The 20,715-nt window shown below is 38.8% G+C and overlaps 1 protein-coding gene and 1 long non-coding RNA gene across 9 annotated transcripts in view; one reads left to right on the forward strand and one right to left on the reverse strand.

Annotated features, from left to right (window-relative positions):
• GRM5 (glutamate metabotropic receptor 5) overlaps nucleotides 1–20,715 on the forward strand; it is a 292,635-nt gene that overhangs the window by 217,406 nt on the left and 54,514 nt on the right. For all 8 annotated transcript variants that reach the window (XM_083840275.1, XM_083840276.1, XM_083840279.1 and 5 more), the window contains 2 exons: nucleotides 3,746–3,981; nucleotides 19,954–20,200. In XM_083840275.1, coding sequence (XP_083696401.1) covers nucleotides 3,746–3,981; nucleotides 19,954–20,200 — 483 coding nt within the window. The remainder of the gene's footprint in view (nucleotides 1–3,745; nucleotides 3,982–19,953; nucleotides 20,201–20,715) is intronic.
• LOC310901207 lies at nucleotides 5,754–8,606 on the reverse strand. Its single transcript, XR_014585635.1, has 2 exons — nucleotides 7,417–8,606; nucleotides 5,754–6,319 (listed from the first exon to the last, which is right to left on the reverse strand). It is a non-coding gene; the product is annotated as an uncharacterized lncRNA (long non-coding RNA).

Raw genomic sequence — 20,715 nt, forward strand, 5'->3', positions numbered from 1 at the left:
AAGTAGACAATGCTGCCCTGTTTAAAAATTCCATGTTGTAGTTTAAAACCTAAATTTACAATTCAAGCTTGTGTGAAACTTGCTAGTACAGCAGTCATGACATACAGTAGGGAAGTACACATTCAGTATGGGACAACACCTTTAAATAACTTGCCTCTTCCAAGAGGGTCTTGTATTACTTGAAAAGAAAAATATGGAAAAATAAAGGGATGATCCCAAATCTCAAATTACATGTTTCTGTGTTACACTTGAAGATGACTGCTGGTCTTTGTAACTTGCTGTGATGGCAGGGACATATATTAGGAAAAACAAACAAACAAACAAAACAACTAATTCATTTGCTTGTACAACAAAAGCAATGGCTAAACTATTAGATGCCTTCAAGGAAAGTTAATTTGTGGTCATATGAAGAGAAAAGTGAGATAATGATTCTATGATTCTGTAAGAGTCAAATGCTCCATTTCAAACTACAAGAGTATATGCACAAGGGCGTAAGTGAAAAGTATCAAGAGGTTGGTAGATCAGAATAAGACTGAAAAGCACAGCCCGTGCAAGGGGAGAGGGGTTTTGATGGGAAGAATGTGTAATGATCTGTTAAGGACATTCAAGTCCTGCTTAAGCTGTTTGGACTTTTTCATATCATTACTGGAGTACTGTTCACTTGGACTTTTTTAACCACCTATAAGGAAGTTGTTCTTAAACATTTATTAACCTAAATATCCTACTGAGTCCACTGCTAACAGAAAGAACTGTCTCCCTCACGAGTGCACAGTCCTGCCCTGTGTCAGTGGAAGCCTATGAACCTCACCGCTTCTGTGGGTGACAGTGGAGATTATACCAGGCTTTTGTTGGAGCTCCTCCTTTCAGCTAGTTTTGGGTTCCAAACCTTTCTCCAACTGAACCAGCAGATTTTAGTGATGGGTAATACTACTGTGAACCTTTCATGACACAGCAACCAATGGAGTACAATGTTATCACCAGCTACTGCAGTACAATTAAGTCATTAGGAGAAGAAAGAAGTTCTAAGGAGGGACTGTGAAGTCTGTATGAAAGTAAGGAGACACTTGTCCTCTTCTCCCTCACCTTCACAACCCTTGCTGAATTCAGAGAATAGCAAAGGCATCTGACAAATACAGCTATATCACCCTGTTTTTGACATCCCGTAAACATTGTTACTATAATATGGGTGCAGAATTAAAATATCAGACACTACTGGTGCCTTTGCGTTTTTATGCAAACCACTTTCACTGGCTTTTAAGGCATTAGTCTAGAGTTTGCTTTGCTGCCTTGTCTGTCTGAGGCGTTGTTTCTGCATTGTTGTCTCTACAATGCACAGTTTGAGTAAATCTTTTATATAAGCCTCCCAAAAGCCTCTGGCCCAAGAAGCTAAGCTAAAATACTTATCTGAATGAAAAGCAGCTCCGTTGAATTAAGAAGTCCTTCTGTGGAAAAGTTGAGAAGAAGAGTTATGCAATTTGAAGCTGTTATTTCTATCTTTTTAACAACTTAAAGTTTTAAAATAATATCTCTGCTGCAAATCTTCTTAGAGGAGATAACTATTCATAAAGTAATACTATAAATTTTACAGCGCTCTGCTGGATTAGGTCTACAAAGCTATTCCTCAGAAAAATGATAAAGAAATTAATTACAGGAAAACAGTCTCTAAGTTGTTTATGTGGGAACTCATAAAGCTCAGATACTGACAGCACAGCTCTATTTCTGTCAAATTCCATTCAGTATTATTAATACTTTTTTAAACCTACAGAAAATCTATCACTTCCTGCATTCATAAAAACTGTCAGATTTTGTGAGGATGGATAAAACAGCTTAAAATCCTGCCAAAGATTAAGATAAATGTTTCAAAGAAAAGGTAAAATCATTCATATGTTCAAAAAAAAAATGCAGTTTTTATCACAAAATAACCTATAAAAAGTGTGCTAAGTCTTTGACCACTACAGAGTCCTGATGGAAGGTGGGAACTCTTTGCCTATAGTGAGCCTCCTGAGATCGTTTGGGAACATTAACTCCTGTTAATTAACTTCCTGACATTAACATCTCTAAGTGGATCTAAACTTAAAGGTAAATTTTCCAAGCGCTGTATTCAGGCTGAAAATCAGTGTTCATCCCTCCTTTCATGAACGTGTATTTTACTCCTTTGTGCTGAGTAAATCAGTGCATTTGAAATCTGAAGCATGTTTAGTAATCCCTTCCTTTTACTTTCAGATATTGGATATTATTTTTGCACTGCTGAAACTTTTATTTACTGACATTGCAGCTGTGTTTGTGAGATGTTGTCAAGGGTCCAAGCTTTATGACAATAGTGTCTTGTGCAGAAGGGGTCCCTGTCTGAGGTCTTGACTTCTGCACTGTGTGATGACAGCTGAGTCTCCATGTAGAGAATATGGAATGTGCTAGGGACCAGGTGACTGCAGCAGGCTGAAATGCATGATCTGAAATACAGGAGCCAAGTTTTAACCAGACATCAGATGGTCAAAATAGAACAACAGAACGATACAGTTAGAGGTCACCTCCATCAGTTACTCCATGACTAGCTTAAAATAGTTAGGGCTACCTTTGAACAATACATGAAGTTTTAAAATAAAATAAATTAAGGTAGGTTTTTTCTTTCTTTCTTTTTAATCCTTCAGTTATTCAACCTTTAGTATTTAAAGTTGTTCTCTACAATCATTAACATCAGTGCCTTTCTAGAGAACAAAAAAATAAAGTAAAAAAGAATCTGAGAATATTCTATAGTTCTGTGACATTAAGACCTGGGGCTTTTGAAAATCTGAAATATCATGCTCATGCTAAAAGAGCAGAAATCTGTGTTGCTCTAATGAGATATGCATATTTTTAATAGAGCTCAGTGAAATTTCATAAATGTCAGTAATTCCATGGAACTCCATTATGAAACCAGAGGGGAATTACCCTAAGAAGTTTGGGACATTTTGTTTGAATTGGGTTTTCAGTCACTTCTGTTAGCTACCTGTGGTCAGAGTGTTGCAAGCAGAGAGGTTAACCAAAGGGAATTAAAATTCTATGTGTGGTACAGTACCACACAAGATCCATAATACTCCAACCACCAACAACCAAGAAACAGAAGTAAAACATGACATCTGCATAATGCTCTGCCCAACTTCATTAGTCATGTCTGCAGAGAGGATTTATTGCTTCAGATGCAATGCTGTACTATCACAGCAGCTGAGCTCTGAGCTGGCATTTCTGCTTCAGCAGTGTCAACTCATTCAAAATTTGCTTCTAGCTCTTTGTTCCATGTCCCACTGTGCAGTAGAGGCATGGTCGGCAACACAGTGCTCTGTTTCACTGCCTCTCGGCATTGTCAGAGAGCCTGTCCTCAAGGTCATCTCCTTTCAAGTAAGAGAAGCATCATCCCAGTGTCAGTAAAACACTCCACAATTTTTCTCCCCAAAGCTCACAGGAGCTTTGTGTGATGCAGAGCTCTGTTTATACACAACAGATTTCAGGATCTGTGATTTGTAATGTTGTTTCAATTACCTGGAGGATGAAGAATATTTTATCTAAGTAGAAGGTGCCAGTTACAAGCAAACATAAGGAAAAGAAAAACACTGAATCCTAGCAGAAGTATTGCAGGTGCTTTACTAAACTGCACACAGAATCACAAGGGTGGGTATGTGCTCTTAGACTCCTAATTTTGTTTTTGAGAAAGCTCTTTTCTTATTCCGTTGAATTGTCAATGTTGTCTCTCTTTCATTTATCCCTGCAGTGATGGCTGGGCAGACAGGTACGATGTGACAGATGGGTATCAGCGTGAAGCCGTTGGTGGAATAACGATCAAGCTCCAGTCTCCTGACGTGAAATGGTTTGATGATTACTACCTGCAGCTTCGGCCAGAAACCAATCACCGAAATCCATGGTTTCAGGAATTTTGGCAGCACAGGTTCCAGTGCCGTTTGGAAGGGTTTCCTCAAGAGAACCCTAAATACAACAAGACTTGCACAAGTAAGTGAATTTATTACTTTTGCTGTATAAACCAGTGTGACTGAAGTTCTGGTGTGAACAGGTCGTGTTGAGCTGATGCAGCCTGGTCTGATGGAATAGCAAGTGGGATTGGAAGCGAAGATGCTGGAATTGAAACACTTGCTTTTTACAAAAGGACAAAAGACACAATTTTAAAAGTATTCAGGTCTCTAGAAAAACAAATAGATAGTGCCTCAGTAACTAACACCTCTCTAAATTTGAAAATCTTGATGCTAGTGTGCTGTTACAGTCATCTAAATACTTTCAAAAATCTTGTCCTCCAAAATTCAATGCTTCTTTTCTGAAACAAGGCTAGCTATATTTCTTTATGGCACAAGAGCAATCAGAGAGTTAATACACTAAAAAATATCTGAAGTCCAGATGGTAATGATGAAGATCATTTTTGTATTTCAGATAGAAGACTAGTTGGTTTGAAGGATTTCATTAAGTTCTCTTTCAGATGTGAGTCATTTCAGGAAATGCCATTTTGACTAAGCTGATATTTTTCATAAAATTGTACTGATTTTAGCAAAAAACTGCCACAACATTTTGTCATTTTTGCAAAACACTTTTTTTTTTCCTCTTTTTCTCAAAATTTTTGTATTACTTCCATTAATTACTCTCTATTTCATGAGATGCCTTGCAATACTAAGACAATGCCCCATTTCATTATTATCTTGAGGGGTAACAGCTTTTTAGTTCTGATTGAAACATCCTTTCTCCTTTATTTCCTTGAAGTAAATCCTTAAGCTACAATGGAAGTTTAAGACACTGACACCAACTCAGCAGATACTACGTTGTTGTTTTACAGCACAGAAAAAATAGGCGCAAGCCTTACAAGCAGACCGTGTCTCTGTTTTGCATGTAGTGAATGTCACTGCATGTATAATGCTGAATTTTTCCATGCATCTTCAGATGCATGAATGCTTTCAAGGCTTTCCCATGCACTTCAGATGATGACAATATACTGCAAATCAACAAGGCTGTGAAAAGAAAGTTTTGTCATAGTCCTTGCTCACTTTCCCATTATTTGAGTTTCTGAAAAAGCTTCAAATAATTTGAAAATGAAGGAAGCAAAAGAGGAGACCTAATGGTCAATTGTCCTGATGGTAAGTGGATGTTGTAGCTTTGAAGCTCTTCAGACAGTGTAAGGCATTAACCTGAGTCTCCCCCTCCTTACCCAAGTTATACCTAAATGATAGTATGACAGGTTTTCCTTCAGATTTCCTTCAGATTTGCTGTGGCTTTGGGGACTGCATGCCTTTGACAGAGGGAACACCGTAGTAGATATCCTGGGGTCCCATGTTGGACATCAGCCCAACCACAGCTCTAAGGCCCAAAGGACCTTCCCTCCTAAAAACGTCAATAATCTCCACACACCTGTGAGACTAAGAAGTGGCTTTAAGGATTAAAGCTTTGGATTTACACAAGAAAAAGTCCCCCACAAGTCTAATCCCTCTCAAGTCCCACTTATGTTTCATAAGTCTTTTTTTTTTTTTTTTTTTTGATTTGCACAAGGCTGTAGGGGAAGTTTGTGGCTGAAGTGGAAATAGAACCTAAGAATCCCAAAATCTCTGTGTACACCTTCAGCATTCAACTGACTTTTCCCTAGTATTTTTCTTCTGCTATCCTTCCAACACAGCCTGACACAGGTTTTATTTGCTCTATTGACAGGTACTGCATACTGAGCAGTAAACTTCATTGATTTCCCCATGATAATGTAGATATTTTTCCTGAGATACCAGTACAGTGGATATGACTGGCTACAACTAACAAAAACCTCTTTTCTATCACTGTGATGCATTAACAGTGTGACACTTCAGATTGACTTTTTGGGGGTATCTTTTATTTTACATACTTTTTACCAGCACTGGGAGAATCTAATTTCTGTTTTATATGAAAGATTGAGAAGTGTGAAACTTGTGCCTACAGAGTCTTTTATAGTGCCTAAAATAAAATTCACTGCTGAAAAAAAAATGATCTCAGGGGTGCAGGGAGATGTTATTTTAAACATGAAGTCATCCAGTTGTGGATATGAGACAACTTAATCATAAAGCTTGATAGCACATTTGGAACAGCATTCATTGCTGGAAGGTTTCCCACAAAGAAATCCTAAATGAGCCACAGCTCAACGAGATTCCTAGAGTCCATGAGTTTCAAACACACAAATAAATGTGTAAGAATCACACTGTGCTGATTTGCAAATCATGATCAGAGGAAAAAAAAAAAAAAAAAAGAAAAAAAACTACTTTTCCAAATATATTGTTCTAATTACTTTTTCTTCAGCTTTATTGTCATATTCACTGCTAGGCCATGATAACTATAGTAAAAGGAAAAAAAAAAAAAAGAGAGAGAGAGAGAAATAAAGATTATAATAGCTTTAATTCTTTCTCATTGCTGTAGGGCAGAAAAATGTTAATTCAGTTGTGGAATTCCCCAGATTAAGGACACTACTCCACAGCAATCAATGAGTCTTATCATTAAAACTGTCCATTTAATCAGGGTTTTCACACAGAGAATTGTTGATCATCACATTACTCAGTTTTACCATTCTGATTTTGATCTAGATCATTGGTCAAAATTCCTGGAAAGGATATTCAATGACTGTTGTTTTTTAACAACTGATGGGCATCTTAAGCTCACTCATGCTTTTCTCTCACTCCTTCTCCTCAGAAACACAGGGAAAATACAAGGAAAAAAACTCATGGGGCTGAGATAAGGACTGGAAGACCAGTCACTATCACTGGCAAAACAGACTCAATGCAGAGAGATTAATATAATTTATTGCCAACTACTAACAGAGCAGTGAAAAAAAAAAAAAAAAAAAAAACACCTACAAACGCCTTCCCCCCCTCATCCACTCTCTTCCACCTCCTCCCCTTGAGTGGTGCAGGGGAACGGGGAGTGGGGGCTGCGGTCAGTCCCTGCCACTTTGTCCCCGCCGCTCCTTCACGGTCCCTCTCTGCCCCTGCTCCCCGTGGGGTCCCTCCCACGGGATGCCGTCCTTCCCAAACTGAGCCTGGGGGGCTGCCCACAGGCTGCAGCTCTTCCAGAACTGCTCCCACACGGCTCCGTACCACGGGGTCCATCCCCCAGGAGCAAACTGCTCCAGCACGGGTCCCCCACGGGCGGCAGCTCCCCCCAGACCCCCTGCTCCTGCGTGGGCTCCTCTCCACGGGCTGCAGCTCCGGCCCGGGGCCTGCTCCTGCGGGGGCTCTCCATGGGCCGCAGCCTCCTCCAGGCCACATCCACCTGCTCCACCGGGGGCTCCTCCACGGGCTGCAGCGTGGAGATCTGCTCCGTGTGGGACCCGTGGGCTGCAGGGGGACAGCCTGCTCCACCAGGGGCCTCTCCACGGGCCGCAGGGGAACTTGTGCTGCGTGCCTGGAGCACCTCCTGCCCTCCTGCTGCACGCACCTTGGGGGCTGCAGGGCTGCTTCTCTCTGAGCTCTCACCCTTCTCTCCCAGCTGCTGTAGCACAGCAGGATTTTTTTTTCCCCTTCCTTAACTCTGCTCTCCCAGAGGCCCAACCGGCATTGCTCATGGCTCAGTTCTGGCCAGCGGCGGGTCCCTTTTGGAGCCATCTGGAGCTGGCCCTGATCTGACCTGGGGCAGCTGCTGGCTGGGCTCTGCTCACAGATGCTACCCACTCCTTGCAGACCCCCGCCAAAAAACTGCCACGTAAACCCAATATAATTACATGCAGATTTATTTCATGTCATTCATTTGCTTAATAAGTGCTAAGACACCAATGCTGTTTTTTTCACAATAGCCCCCAAACTAGGCAAGGGTGTGCAATAAAGTGAAGAAATATTGCAGTTAGTAATATACAGCCTTATCACTTGGTGGATTTATCAGCAGGTAAGTCACAAATGTATTCTCTGTGAATTGCTTTCAGGAGAGATTTTGATGTTGGGAGTTTAACCTCCAAATTAGCTTGAATTTTTGAGACTTGTCATTGCAGCTTTTAGTTCTACTTCATTTCCTATGTTCCCCATGGCTTTTAAAATCATATATATCATTTCCTAAATTCATATTTGATTTCCTAACTTTAACCATGCCTAGTTTTGAGTCTGGAATTCCCCCACTTCAGGCTTGCCCTCCATGGTCACAAGCATTTTGTAGGCTGTCCTGAGAGCTTCTGCATGATGACGTATATGTTAGTATTGTCTCAGATTTATCCTGATAAGAAAACAGGAATGTGCCCTTTAGTTTACCTTGATAAATACATTTTCTTCTCCAGCAGCTCCATATTAAAAACAGACAAACAAACAAACAGGCTAAGGAGTTTCTCAGGATCCCAAAGACGTTGAGCTTATAGAGGAATGCTGGAGACAAATTGTTGTGGTTTAACCCGGCTGGCAGCTAAACACCACACAGCCGTTCGCTCACCCTCCCCCCTCCCTCTCTGGGATGGGGGGAGAGAAACGGGAAAGTGAAGCCTGTGAGTTGAGATAAAGACAGTTTATTAAGACAGGAAAATAATAATAACAATAATAATAATAATAGTGATAATGGTAATAGTATTAACAATAATAATGTGTAAGAAAACAAGTGATGCACAATGCAATTGCTCACCACCCACTGACCGATGCCCAGCCTATTCCCGAGCAGCCGGCCCTCCCACCCCGGCCAGCCACCCCTATATATTGTTTAGCATGACGCCAGATGGTATGGAATACCCCTTTGGCCAGTTTGGGTCAGCTGTCCTGGGTCTGTCCCCTCCCAGCTCCTGCTGCACCCCCAGCCTGCTCGCTGGCAGGACAGAGCAAGAAGCCGAAAAGTCCTCGGCCTGGTGTAAACACTGCTCTGCAACAATTAAAACATCAGCATGTTATCAGCGCTCTTCTCATCCTAATCCAAAACATAGCACCCTACCAGCTACTATGAGCTACTTAACTCTGTCCTAACTGGAACCAGGACACAAATAAAAATCTATCTCTGCATCAAAAGGCAAGCCATTTATTACTTCTTGAGATAATGATAAAAAGATATAAGGTTGATAGATGAGGTCATTATTAAATGATGACATCTATATAGAAAACAATAACCATTAATTTGGAGGGAAAAAAATGAATTATTCTACATCATCTGATTGCAATATCATGAAAAAAAAAATGTTAATAATATCAACAACTTATTTAAACAGCAAGAAAATACACATAGGTATTATTACAAAATGAAGAGGCAGTTTAATAAGATATGTAAAATAAGATTGTGAAATCAGCCATATAGAAAGAATATGAGAAAACAATCCCAAAGCATTTTTTATTCATTCATTTCTATCAAATTCTAAAAGGTATCCATCCCTTCACCTACATTTAGTTCACAATGAGGTAAAAATATTAGCATCAAGAATGCTTTTCATTTGCAAATTTGAACATACCTAATCCAAATGGGTGTCACTGCTGTCACTAAGCACATTGATTTTCTGCCCAGCTGGAGTACTACAGAAAGTGAGAAGTTTGCAGGCTTATTTGAGTTGATTTTCAGTGTAATCAGTTCCATGCCACAGGACAGGTGCTACAAGCCACCTCCAGATACCAAGAGTCGGAGCAAAGAATTTATAATGCATCTTGAACAGAAGATGTGTAATGGCCTCAAAACAGTAGGGATTTTACAAGAATTGGATTTGGCTTCCCCTCTAGCACCAGACAGATATCTTTTTTATTATATAATGCCACGACTCAGTGAAGTTTGTGAATAGGTGTGCAACTTGAACCAGATGAGTAACTCTACTCAATGACTGTCTTCAGGTCATAAAAGGTTAATCCAATCCTTTGTTATCAATCGTCTTTGCACCTTTAGAGACTGGGTGTGTATGCACTTGCATGCTCGCAGGCAACTCTTCCCATCAAAGCTCGAATTTTTCTCCTGGTGAGGGTGTTTTACAAATGCATCTTAACACAGAATAGAAAGAAAACAAAATGTAAGGAAAGTACATTAAACTCTGGCTCAACTGACATTAGTGGAAAAAGTCAAGCCTTCAAAGTCACCAGGAGCAAAAGCATATTTATTACATCTACCTGTCTGTTAAATGAATCCTTTTGCCTCTGCTTCTAAGTTATTTTCTTTTTCTTATAGTTCCTAAAAGCCAGAGGCATAGACGGAACATCATTTTTAAAAGTGTTACTTAAACACAGAGCAAAACTAGAATACATATCCCAATTATCCATGATCTAAGACAAGGAAGATAGAAGTAATAGAGGCTAATGCTGATGAAGCATTGTAACATCTTGGTTTGACCAGCAGAGGTTACGGACTTCAGAAATACTCATAGCCTCATGTAAAGGCATCATAGAAAAAAGAATCTGAAGAAAGGTGATGGACCATTTTTGCAGGTGTTTACAGCAGGGTCCTGACATTAAATACTGTGGTTCAAAGCAGCAAGGGAGAAAACACGAAGGTAAATGACGAAAGCTGAGTTAATCAGTCAGAGATCAACTATAGACAGGACACAGAGGGCACAGAAAATGAGGAAAGCAACTTATATCTGACATGCTGGGGAGCAAGGAGCCAGTGGCAGGTATTATAGGGAAGAAGAACATAAAGAAATATGCAGGGAAAATGAGACTTGCAGCAGCATCTTGAATGCAAGATGAAGCAAGTCAATTCATCCCTTTTTGATTTAACCATGTGGCTTCTGTGAGATAAAAAACAATTTTTTTCAAGTGTACTAAAATGCACATGGGAAAATTATTGCCATAATTCTCCAAGCAATTAATAACAGGATTAAGAGTGAAAGAGTTTATTTGCAGAAAGGGAGATCTGGGATAAATGTGAGAAAAGTTTTGTGGCTAAATGTACAGAAAAGCACAAAAAGTATAAATGTGAAAAATATCTGCTTGTTTGCTCAATATCGTCCAGCTCCAGCTACTTCTAAGGAGATCAAAACAACCCACAGAAAATCCTAGAGCTTCAACTGAAAAGGAACTTGGTATAACAAATGGCCCTATTGTATTTCCGTATAGAATTTAGGAATCACGCATAAATGTCTAGTCTTTGTACTGCAACAGGATAATAATCTGTTTGTTAAATTTAAACTCAAATGCCAAAATTGGTTTAGTCAAACCGCAGCTGATAAAAAAGTAAGTCCTGTCAGAGTGGATGGCTTGTTTTCCATATTTCAATGGATGTGTCACATTTAAACCCCATATTCCCCAAACATGTGGCATTCCCACACTTTTATCTTTTGATTTCTAGTGAAAACAAATCAAAACAAATTAAGTTAAAATTTATTTGTATTTTTTTAACAGTGAATTAAAGGACATTTTAATTCTCCTGAGTGCATCCTGTCTCTCACTTAGTTTGTTACTTGATATATGATGTATCATGTTTGGGCACTTGCAAGCTGGAAGATGATCCAAGCCTCATCTTTATGGCCAACATTTCGGATTTGAAGCTCAAATATTGTTTATCACTACTTTTACAGTAATGCTGTTTCAGGTCCAGAAATTCCCAAAGGCGGATTAGCTGCAAGGCATAGATTCAGTTCTGAATTTTCCAGAAGTCTGACATAATCTGATCCAGGAGCCCACACAGACATGTCACTATTTTTTGATTCACTCAGAGAAAGAAGCAGTATGGCACTGATGACTACTATGTATTCTGTTACACCTATTTGAAAGACTTTTTTTTTTTTTATATATACATTGAACCTGATTTTAACACCCCTGCAACTAAAACCCTTGAATAACTGCAGTCTTCCCTTTACTATTATCGAATTCCACAAACTCCTCCAAAATCCATCCCTGCCTTCCTCCTTCCATACATTAGGATCCTTTGACGATATACCATTCAACTGTGGTTATATCCTTTATGCTACCATTCCTTTTCTCACTGCTTTTCTAAATCCTGAAAACTACCTAGAAGATATTAATACAATTGTACTGGTAGACCATGTCTCTTTAGCCTTAAGAATAAATGCAAATTGTAATTAGATGTATCCAGATTACAGATGTTTCCTATTAGAAGGATGAATTAGAGTAATTCCCATCATTCTCTTCTCACAACAATTCAGCTTCCTACATAGATTCAAATACTTCACACAAGCATGTTTGCAAGTGCAGAAAGTTTTAGACCCACTTTTAATGTGCTCTTGCTTCTGTAGCAGTCGTATTTCATTGCAATTTATGATCAAAGAAATTGAATTCCGTAGAAGGTGGAATAATAATATTATTCCTAAGAAAATGGTGTGAGGTAATGGATATCTATTTATTTACCTTCTTCTGAGACTTATGATCACTGTTACCCTTTTCTCTGATGTTACTGAACTTGACAACAGAACTCAGACTTTCACTAGTATGCAAGCACCCAAGGATGCAGGTCAACCTCTAGGCAGAGCTGTGAGAGCCCTGAATACATCTTGCTTTTGTAGACTTAAGAAGAAGTAAGACACAAAAGTCAACTAAGCATGTTAAAAACATCTTCTGGAAGTTCCCTCTGCATTTTTGGACAGTGAAAAAAAAAATATTTTGGGCTGATCAAAAACATTTTGCAATCACTGAGTGATAGGATGAGGGGAAATGTCCCCAAGTTGCACCAGTGGAGGTTTAGGTTGGACGTTAGGAGAAATTTCTTTACTGAAAGGGCATCATTGTGCATCATTGGAACAGGCTGCCCATGGGTGTGGTTGAGTCACCAACCCTGGAGGTCTTCAATAAAGGTGTAGACGTAGAACTTGGTAGCATTTTTTAGTGGTGGACGTTAGTACTAGGTTAGAGGTTGGAGTAGATGATCTTAGAGGCATTTTCCAACTTGAATGATTATACAGTTCTATGATTTGGTAAGTGGACTTAACTAGAAGATATTTGCTTGTCAAATCTGAAACATTCCCTACCAGCATGTTGACTCAATGACACACACTCTAACAGAAAAACGTTGAAATGAGTCTTTTTTTTTATTAGTACTATTTTCTCATTTCAGTAACTCTGAAGTGTTTTGTTTCAAATTTATAATTTGCTTTCACATTGTTTCAGTCTGTGTTGCTGTGTTGTTTGTTACTGTGTATTGCTTTTTTTGCCTCAACATCAAAATGACATTTCCAGCGTTGCCAAATCTCTATTTTTTCTCAGAATTTCCTTTTCAGAAAAGATATAATACAATCTTGAGGTTTTGTATTCATTTTGAATGGAAAAGGACATTTAAACTAGATGAAATTTCCTGTAGAAATGAAAAATATATTCGTTCATGAAGCAAAGAGCCTGTAGGAAATTAAATTAGTGAAATGAAAAAATAAGTAAACTGTTACATTTGATTTTTAGCAGAAAAAATACACCTGTGACCTTACAAATAATAGAGAACTGAGTTTTATTTTTTCTTCCACATTGCATTAACAAAAAGCTGTGATGACAGATTTTGGAAACGTTTCCAACTCAGTCTTTTTCTTTCTCTTTAAACAAAGATAACTTGATTAGGTATGAATACTGTGCTTTACCTTGGTTCACTTATACAGCCTTTCCTCCATTTCACAGACTACAGTCATTTCTTCACTGAGGTGATGTGTATTTCTGGGATGACAAGCAAATCCAGAATTTGCAGCTCCAGGGGCAGAATCTGATGTGTTCCCAAGGAGCACAATGGACCCATTGCAGACCTAAAAAGTCCTGAACCTTAATAGACAACAGACTGTCCCTGCCATATCTTGGCTACAAAGGTCAGGATGTTAATGATTTTTGTTAGAGTTATTCACTAAAGCAAAGGGAAAATAAAAAGAAAAAAGTATCACTGGTGGGCTTGAACTTCTACTGCTTCTACTGCTGCTAGCAGAAAATGGAGGTAGGACATATTTGCTAGCAAAACTAGTATTCATCTCTGTATGTTTATTGTATCTGAAAACAAAATTTGCCTAAAGATTCAATGAAATCTTTAATGACATATATGGAAACTAATTTGTAAATTAGTCATAAGGAAACATCATGGGATAGTTTGAGACTGTAAGTTATAGTTCTTGTTTCTTCTGTGATGTTCTCTAAGACTTTATCATAAACAACATTTTGATCATTGAAAAAATTAAAGGAAAAATAAAAATAAGCACAACCCACTTCCCTTTATTTCAATCTTGAAGTCACTGCATAGCAAAAAAAAAAAAAAAAAAAAAAGGCAACTTGCTCTGCATGTTGTAAAAAAATATTCTCACATTCTATCTATCTCACATTTGTTTCACTTGCTTCTCCTTGTATGAAGAAATACAGAGAGGGCTTCTGGGAATTTAAAATATTTTCACTCTTTTTTTTACCTTTTCTCCATTCTTCTAACTGCAAAGTATTTTCAACTTTAGAAAAGTTAGAGAACAGGAAAAACGTATTGAACAATGGTAGCTTTGCAGTCTTCAGCACCCAAGTTGGTGAGGCTTCCAGATGTCACCAGCTGGCAAAGAGAAGAATAGACAAAATAGTATCTTATCGTCCTTGGGAGTAAAAAGTCAGAGTTAGTTAAAAAAAAAAAAAAAAAGTGACGAGAAATGAAAACATGAAAACATGAAACAAACATGAAAAAAAAAAAAAAAAGAATGATGAATTTTATTGAAGAATAATGGCAAGGAGGTTGGAATTAGATGATCTTTAAGGTCCCTTCCAACCCAAACCATACTGTGATTCTATAATTCGATGAATATTTTCCAAAAACTTGCATTGCAAGTACAGGAAACAACTGTGAAATTTCAGAATTTCCTGCAAGGGCCGTTTATTTTATTTTATTTTGCCGTGCCCAGCAGGTGGAGCCACAGTCCGGCGGCCGCAGCCAGGCCAGCCGGAGCCTTGGGCGTGCGGCGGCCGCGCTGGAGCAGAAGCGGGACTGCGAGAGCCCTAAAGTGCTTTCGTGGCTCCGCGCCCATAAGAACACTGATTGGTTTTAAATGGATCCAAGACACGAGCCGTTGCCAGCTGGACTCACTTTTCTTGGTGAAAGAACATGTTTCTCTTCCGTCATCTACGTGTTTGCGTTTTGGAGACGTGACAAGTTTAAGGAACAAATCTGGACAAGGTGCTGGGCAGCCTCTGCTGAAGGGGTTCGAGGCTGCTTTCGGAGCCAGTCCTGCCCAGTGCCCTGTACCAGCTCCCACGTTCACCCTATCAGGGTGCCTCAACAACTCTGAAGTGCTCACACCCAAGCTTGCCTTCGCTGAGTAGCACCGTGTGTGATTGCCCTGCATTTATCCTCCATTGTGATATTGTCGGAGCATCCTAAACTGGGTCTCTCCCAGCAGTGTGGGCAGAAAAGGTGCAGGCTGTGATGCTCTGGATGTGTACAACTCATAAAACCACTCTTCACCTTGTGACTGTGACTGGTGAAGTCACAGTCCTGTGATAAACCTAGGGACAGATACAGATACATCCAGGAATGCAGAATGCATATTTACATGGGGAAAGAAGAAAAAAAAATATATTAACCACACATTCCAAAGGCAGCAAATTTTTAAGTTGGTGTTTAATTCATTTACCCATATTGGAAAGGCTCCCCTGAATCTTGTATGTGATTTGATTACATAACAAGAGATTTCTAAATGATCTATAGATTTATTTTTTTTTACATATTTTTTTTTACTTAATTTTTTTTTAATTAATCAAGGATAATTTTACTTTTCAGAGACAGTACAGTAGCACCTAAAAACTCCAGCCAGTAATAAGCCCCATTGCATTAGGCGCAGGAAAGGCAGAATATGATAAAAAGTAGTCCTCTTCCTGAGGAATATACAGTCTAAGGAAAAATGGCAAATAAAATGTAGTAGAAAAGAAATATTGGATGGGAAACTGAAGGATGGGTGGGTTGTCTGATTTGACAAAGAAGGTACAGGGTGTTTCTCCATAGTATTTTTTAGACAGAAATGGCTGTGTGACTTCGGATCCAGAATCCAAATCCTCATGATCTCACAGCTTGGAAAGTAATAGGATAAGCCCTTATTTATTTCCAAAATGTCTCGGGCAAGAAAGACTAAGGAACAAACAGAGATCTGCTCATGTGCATTAACCACTGAGATTTTTTTTTTTCTCTCAGATAATTCCACCAAATGTGGTCATTCTGTGTTAAAAGTGTTATCCCAGTTTCTTCATTAAGGTTCAGTATGATTTGATTCACACTGCATTCTTCCACTGCCTTGTACCTCCTAATTGCAGGAGGCGAGATTTTTTATTTCTGCAGTAATTAGCATGACACAGAGTTAATATTTATTGGTTTTAATGTACTGCAGTACAGATCACTTTCTATAATCCTGTAGACATAATCACCAAGTACAGCATAGTCTCATAAATAGTTTGATATTATTTCAAATGATATTTATGGGAAGGTAAGCTACATCTCAAAAAAAGAAAAAAAAACACTTTAGCCACAGAATAGGTACTTCAGCCTGTCAAAATTGCAATAGGTATCCACTGGAGACCTACAAAGCTCAGCTTTGTACTTGGCCCATGCACTTGCTGCCTCTGCACTGCTCCTGGGAGAGGTGCTGAGTTTGTTCTCAAATGCTGGGAGCCAAGCAGGATTCATAGCTTGGGGGAATTTTGCTCCAAACTGACACTAGCCTGGTCGTATGGTTTGAATGCCCACCTGTAGCTGTGGTACATCAGGTGCTCTCTTGGAGCACTTCATCCAGTTGAGTTTAATTTGAAAGAAATTCAGTACACTTCTCTGAGACTGTGACACTCAATGCAAATCAAAGTACAGTGAGCAGAAATGATTTGGAGATTGACTTTGAAAGCCCACTCCTGAACTGAACTAAAACATTCACCTCGATATGGCCTGTTTATCTGTCCATGCCAAAGTTCAGTGGCATCACATTAGCTTTTCACAGCCCATAGGAATGCAAAAATTTTTAATTTCCTTCTTTACAAATTTGTCTCATATGGGAATTTACAAGACAGAGTAAAAAAGATCTTTTATAGAAATAGATTTTGTTTTGACTGTGATAGAAAAATTCTGCTATGGGTATTAAGAGCATGCATATGAGTTTCAGTGGGTGGATATTTATTCCCTGTCCTCTTATTCTTAGGAACTCCTCAACTTCTATTAGAATTTTACATTTTTCTTGATTAAAAATTTAATCAGTGCAGTGAATACTGTTGAACATCACTAGCGTCATCATCATTAAATTCATCAGTGCCACCTCTCAATCTCATGATGACCCTGCATCAAGAAAGGCTCTTGACTGAAGATAGCACTCATCAATAAATTTAAGAATGTTTGAGTTCCAGTGAAGATAGTGGAAAATAACACTTAAGTGAATAGTGCATTTAAGGCTACCTAAATCGTACTTTCTGTAGAGACAGACTTAATATTTATTTATTTATTTATTTATTTATTTATTTATTTATCTGGCTGAGAGGCCAGCTCTTAACTTGTGTATTCAGACTTGTATTAAAACCACTAATAGGATCACTGATGTCAGTAGGGTTATGTATATGCTTCTAGTCTGACATGCTTAAATACTTTGTGAAGCAGGAGTTGAAAATCACTTTCAGACTTAATTTTTGTTATTGCTGCTGTTGTTAATATTGGCATTTTTGAAGACTCTATTACAGTACGTTAAAAAGAAAAAAAAAATTGTCTCATTTTTTGAGATGTTCACCTTAACTACAGAGTGTTAAGGTCATGTAAGCTGGCAGTCAGACATGGCAGGTTGGATATGCCCCTATGTAGCAAAGTGGGCCAGATAACATCTCAGTAAAATGTTCTGCAGCTGCAGGAAGTATATTAAAATTCTCTAAAACAGCTAATTCCCTCACAACTCCATTGACAATTGCTAGCAGCCTCTACGAAGAGCTAAGCAGCCTCATTACAAATTATCAGGTGAACTGAATGAGATTCAATGTTTAAAGAAAGTCAGAATAATAATTCAATAAAATTGAAGCACAAAGCCCAGTGGAGAGTGCTACTGTAAAAATTTAGTTATTAAATTTTAAGCAATCATATGCAATAAAGCAGCTGAAATATTGTTTCATAATAAATACTATTGCTGATGCAAATCTGATTCATTCTAATGGCTACTATAATTAACTGCATGGTTTGTGAGCTGTTAATTTTGAGGGTGAATAATTGGTTAAAACAAGTTTTGTGTATTGCAATGTAATGTGCTTGTTCAATTTTCCACTTAATTTCAATTAGTATGGGTTTTACATGTACTCCACTGTTGCAGTTTTTATGCCTATTATTTTTAATTAGGAAAAAGCAATACCTTGGTAGAACAGAAGAAACAAGCAACACTGCATGTTGTTTCCAAGTTTTAGTTCTATTACAGATACTTCAAGCTCATATCACTTAACTATCTGAAACATTAATACTGCTCCTGAGGCTGACTAGAACTGGAACTGGGAGTGCCAGTTCCAGCATGAAGTAGAAGGAGAGAAGGGACCTCTGCGCAATGATTTTCAATACAAAGAATGAATCTTTCTTACTACTCCTGATGTTTTCAGTACTCCAAATTTTTTTCAGTAGTTGGAACTGCATTGTGATGTTATTATTCACCATCAAAATGTAGATGCACCTATTTTATGATGGTATCAGGCACTTGCTGGAGAGCCTTGTTCATATCCACAGAAAGTGCCTAGACATCAGATCAGATGCTTGTCTTTGGGGTGGATAATGGTACAGTAGATGTGTGCCACCCACAAAGCCATATATTAGTCTTCATTTCTTTCAAGAAACAATTGTCTTTACATCATCTTTTCATGACATATCTTGCTTCTCACATGTGCAGCTCCTGCAGCTCACATGGGCATGTGTAAGCTCCATCCCTGCCGCTTGCCAGTGACTCTTTGGGAGGGAAACTCATACAGTGGACAGAGAGGGTTATTTGTATTCCCTTTGCTCCTGGCTGCCCACACACAGGGCTCCCTGGGGACAGCTGCTCGACTGATAAAAGAAGAGCAAATATTCTAAAACAGACACTGAAGAGCTCTTTGCAAGTCCTCCCTTCAGAGCCAAATCTTTCCAGGTGCCTGACAAATTCCCAGCACTATTGATGAAGTTGTTTTGTCTCTGACTCTTGTCCCCACCCCCGTGTTAAAGATCTGGTGGCTGAAGTGCAGCTGGCAGATTTGCTGATGACATGTGAGACAGAAAACCTCCAGCCTACTCTGCCTTATCTGGGCTGGTGCTGCCAACAGGGTGAATATGTCATTAATAACACTGCACTTAAAAAAAAAAAACAAAAAAAACACCCTTCAGGGTGCTGCTGTGCTGCTGAGAGGATTTTTTATTGTACATCTTACAGAAGCTTAAGCAGGAAATAGAAATCCAGACATTATATATTAAAAGCCAAAAAAGTATGGTTACCAATTCTGTCTTAAGCAGACAGCAATTCTCTCACTTAAGAGTCATCAACTAGGCACATCATCAAACTCTTCATGGACATTTTAATGCATTCATCTGCATTGCGTCATTATCCTCACTTTGCAAATGGAGGGGGGCAAAAGACATAGAGATAGGAGAGTTATTAGCGTGGCAATCTTTTGATACAGTAAAGAAATTGTGCCAAGTCACTTTGTTCACACAGGATTGGTTCCCATATCTCTGAAATAAAAGTATTGTCTTCAAGGCCACTACTGGATATAACCCATGTTAGCATTTCTACCTCCAGTATTCACAAAAAGATTTCTGAGGCTTTAGAGAGATTTCTGAAGTCTGGGAGAAGTTCCTGGAATCACAGAAGGTTTATGTTATAGTTAGTGACAGACGCTTTGGGGTTGCTTTGAAGACGCTGTGGAGTTGCACAGAGAACGGCATCAGCTGGATAGTAAAACATATAAAGGGAACCTGTTCATTAGTTCCTTTTTTCCTCTTTTTTTTTTTTTTAAACAAACAAACAAAAAAACATGGTCAGTGCACATACTGAGAACAGCACCCACTATGAGCTGCTTAAGAAGACTTTTTCCACTATGAATAGCATCAACAGATGTCTAAGGAGCTGATTGTATTTCAACCCTGTGCACTAAACACCTGCTTTCTGATGTTCCCCGACAGGCCAGATGACTCTGAGGACGCAGCACGTTCAGGACTCCAAGATGGGCTTTGTAATCAATGCGATATACTCAATGGCATACGGCCTCCACAACATGCAGCTGTCGCTGTGTCCGGGCTATGTAGGCCTCTGCGACGCCATGAAGCCCATTGATGGCCGGAAGCTCCTGGAGTCCCTCATGAAGACCAACTTTACTGGGGTCTCTGGGGACATGATCTTGTTTGATGAGAATGGCGACTCGCCAGGGAGGTAATGTTAACATCCGTCAAACTACTTAAATACCAGACATGCTAACTGTACAAAGTAGATGCATTCACACTTGACATCAGAACTAAGATCTTACACTTTATTTTTCATATTTTCATACTTTCTGAGCTTATTTTTCCAAAATAACTCTTTTCATTAATGAGTAATTTTAATGATATCTAAATTAGGGTTGGAGAAGAGTTTTCAGGTACACAGTCTTCCCATGTGAACAATAAACCACGAGACTTTCAATTTTATTTTCATATACCATGACGTCCATCATAGCATTACCCTCTTTCTCTCTGAGTATTTAAAAACGTGTTCAAGAGGTAAGCAGTCATTATTTGAATAATCACCTGGATATAGTTTCTTTATTAAGAAATCTAAACTATAAAAAACACACTGTATAGATTTATCTGGGATTTTTTTCCCATCTGAATAATTAAAGACTAGAATCATAGAATCATAGAATATCCCGAGTTGGAAGGGACCCATAAGGATCATCAAGTCCAACTCCT

Source organism: Anser anser, assembly GCF_964211835.1.
Source record: "Anser anser genome assembly, chromosome: 1".
Classification (NCBI taxonomy): domain Eukaryota; kingdom Metazoa; phylum Chordata; class Aves; order Anseriformes; family Anatidae; genus Anser; species Anser anser.